The 3,088-nt window shown below is 39.2% G+C and overlaps 1 protein-coding gene across 1 annotated transcript; it reads right to left on the reverse strand.

The window, feature by feature from the left end:
- On the reverse strand, nucleotides 1–3,079 carry LOC101852276 (serine/threonine-protein kinase 36-like). Its single transcript, XM_013088336.1, has one exon. The coding sequence runs from the start codon at nucleotides 3,045–3,047 to the stop codon at nucleotides 1,857–1,859; it is 1,191 nt and encodes a 396-aa protein (XP_012943790.1). The 5' UTR covers nucleotides 3,048–3,079; the 3' UTR covers nucleotides 1–1,856.
- Between the last annotated feature and the right edge of the window lie 9 nt (nucleotides 3,080–3,088).

Raw genomic sequence — 3,088 nt, forward strand, 5'->3', positions numbered from 1 at the left:
TTTTAGAGAGGAAAGGGAGGGGGGGAGGGGGCTGGAAGTTTCTACAATTATTGCAACCTTTGATTGCATTCAAACAGTATCAGTTTCAAATACATATCCTGGATAACTGGCTCGGGGCATGACGATCAATAAAGTACAATTAACACAAAGAAAAAGTTATTGTCTTCAAGTTGAGCTGGTCAGACAAATCGCTTTATAAAGTATCAAAATGTAGTACATGTATTCTGAACACGTTTTTCCCAATTTTGAATATTAACATATAAAGAGCACAAGCATTCTTTATTAAAAGTAATGAAGTATGATATACCTTGTTTCTTATGTTTTCATTTCATATATATTATACAATATTGCTTATGACTGTAACACTAAAAATTCTCAAATATCAGTCCCAATTACGTTATACAATGTACCACTAGCTGATAATGTTCATCAATTATGTACAATTCTAATTCGACTTACATATCCTGGATAACTAACTCAGGGCAAGATGATCAATAATGTACAATTGACACAAGCAAAAGTTATTGTCTTCAAGTGGAGCTGGTCAGACAAATCGCTTTATGAAAGCATCAAATTGTAGTATCATGAACACATTTTTTTCAAGTGAATATGAACATATCAAGAGCATACTCTTAGCAAATATTTAAAACTAAAATTATTGCATCATGCTGTTTCTGATTTATTATGTATTCATTGTTGTATACAATATTGCAAACGGCCAATTAAAAAAAGGAACACACTGTGATTGCATGATAACATGTTAAAAACCATAGAATAGTGGATTGATAAGGCACACATTCAAAACAGTATTTGATTCGTAAATGTCAATTTCAAATACATATCCTGGGTTGTTAACTCAGAGAATGATGAGCAATAATGTACAATTGACACAAGCAAAAGTTATTGTCTTCGAGTGGAGCTGGTCAGACAAATCGCTTTATGGAAGTATCAAAATGTAGTAACCTGAACTTATTTTTCCAAATTGTGAATATGAACATATCAAGAGCACACACACTTCAAACTAAAAGAATTGCATCATGTTATTCCTGGTTTCTTATGCTTTCCTTTTATATATACAATATAACTTATGACCATTACAGCTACTGTAACAAAAACTTCTCAAATATCAGTCTCAATTACGTTATACTACTGGCTGGTAATGTTCATCAATTATGTACAATTCTAAGACAAAGAGCTGCTCTTATCTTGTTCTTCCGTCGGTGAGGTTTAATTCTTTATGAAGGGATCAAGAAGTGACTTTCTGCACAACTAATACGTATGTTATACATGTAGAACATAGTGATTTAAATTTGTATTTTCATCGGGTTTTTAAACTGTACAATAAGAATATTTGGCATTTTAAAAAAAGAAATGCAAAGTGCTCAAAATCACCAATTTGTTCCAACAAAAAGCTTAAAAATTTGCCTCACAGAACTCTATTCAGTTTTTCAAAAAGGAAAACATTGTAACAACGGGTCGACGGGTAAGAAATCGAAATAAGGGGATATTTTTGTTTGTTTTGTTTGGGGTTTTTTTCGTAAAGGTGGGGGGGGGGGTGTAGAATGTTTCTGTGTTTGTTTGTTCAATTGTTTGTTTGTTTTGGGGAGGGGGTGGACTAGGGTCTTATACAATTATTACAAGTTATGACTGTATTCAAAACAGTATTTGATTCTAAGATATCTGTTTTGAATACACATCATGGATTTCTAACTCGAGGCATAATGATCATTCATTTAGAATAAATACAAAGTGCTCAAGATCATTAATGCATGGTAATACTATAGTGAAATGATACACAATTATGCAGATTTCTGACACAACCTGTTTGAGAAGAATTGTCTCTATTGTTACACAGATTACTCCCGATACCGTTGAAATGTAGCAGGTTGAAAGTACTCAGGAACTGACGAAGGTACCACGTACTGGAAACAAGCTGTAGGGTCAGGCTGGTAACAGTTTTGATGGTGTGTGCGAAACTGAGAGTGTCCCAGTGACGGGGGAGCAGGTTGCTGAACTGTGCGCTGATTTGTGTCTGTGAACACAGGCCATTGGGCTCTCTGTAGATCCAACGTAGACTGGTGATATTGTGAAGAAGAGACATCCACATATTGGGGGAACTGGGCTGTTGTTTCTCTCTGATAGGCCGAGGAATCGAAATGTGTACCTGCCGGGTGAAAGGTTGCTAGTCCATTGCTCTGGTTCATGTAGTAGTACTGTGTCGGTGTCTCACGTGGGAAATACTGAAGGTTTCCAGAGTGCGAGGGGTACACGAACTGTTGGTCATATCCTGAATGTTGATAGCTGAACTCGTTGAAGGGATGGCAGAATGATGAAGATGGTGTCTGTTCGATGGGTGAGCTTCCGAAGTACGGACTCGCTACTTCCTCGCCGGTGCTGTTGTATGTGATTGGTGCAGTGATGAGAGATTGAGCAGTGGTGTTTTGTCGGACACGAAGTTCTGTGTGACCGTTGGTGCTGAGGATTTGTAGGATCTGGGAGACTGAAGCACGCTCTGTCGGGTTTGCACACAGTAGACGGTGTACACATTGCCTGTAAGAAGGCGAGATTGCTTTGTCACTGTCCAACAGCTTTAAGAAGTCCGTGTTTTTCTGGGGCTGTTTACGAAACACAAGTGCCCACAGCAGAACGCCGACACAGAAACTCTCAAGCTTGAAAGCGTCTTTCACGGGATGGCCCCTTGTGAATTCCGGTCCGTGGTAGGCTGCACAACTACCCCATTCCTTCAAACTGTCCGTGTTTTCAGGAACTACCTGAGCGTGTCCAAAGTCACAAAGTTTTGCCACTCCATCTTTACTCACCAACACATTTTCCAGTTTTACATCACCGTGCACGACACGTCGGCTGTGTAGATAGCTCAAGGCCTCGGTGACCTGGGTAAAGTAGCGAGTGGCTTCCTCATCCGAGATACGAGGTAAGGCGTCGAACAGATCCACAGGATGAAATTCCAACACCATGACCAGTGACTCTGGGCAACTAGCCGCTCTCTCCATTGCTATGATGTTGGGATGACGGAGATCTTGAAGCATGGCCACCTCGTTGACGAAATAGAACCATTTCCTTGGTTTAT

Source organism: Aplysia californica, unplaced genomic scaffold (genome assembly GCF_000002075.1).
Source record: "Aplysia californica isolate F4 #8 unplaced genomic scaffold, AplCal3.0 scaffold00726, whole genome shotgun sequence".
NCBI lineage: Eukaryota > Metazoa > Mollusca > Gastropoda > Aplysiida > Aplysiidae > Aplysia > Aplysia californica.

Excerpts from the sequence above, each read along its gene's own strand:
- LOC101852276 (XM_013088336.1), bottom strand. The coding sequence starts at position 3,047 with ATGCTTCAAGATCTCCGTCATCCCAACATCATAGCAATGGAGAGAGCG.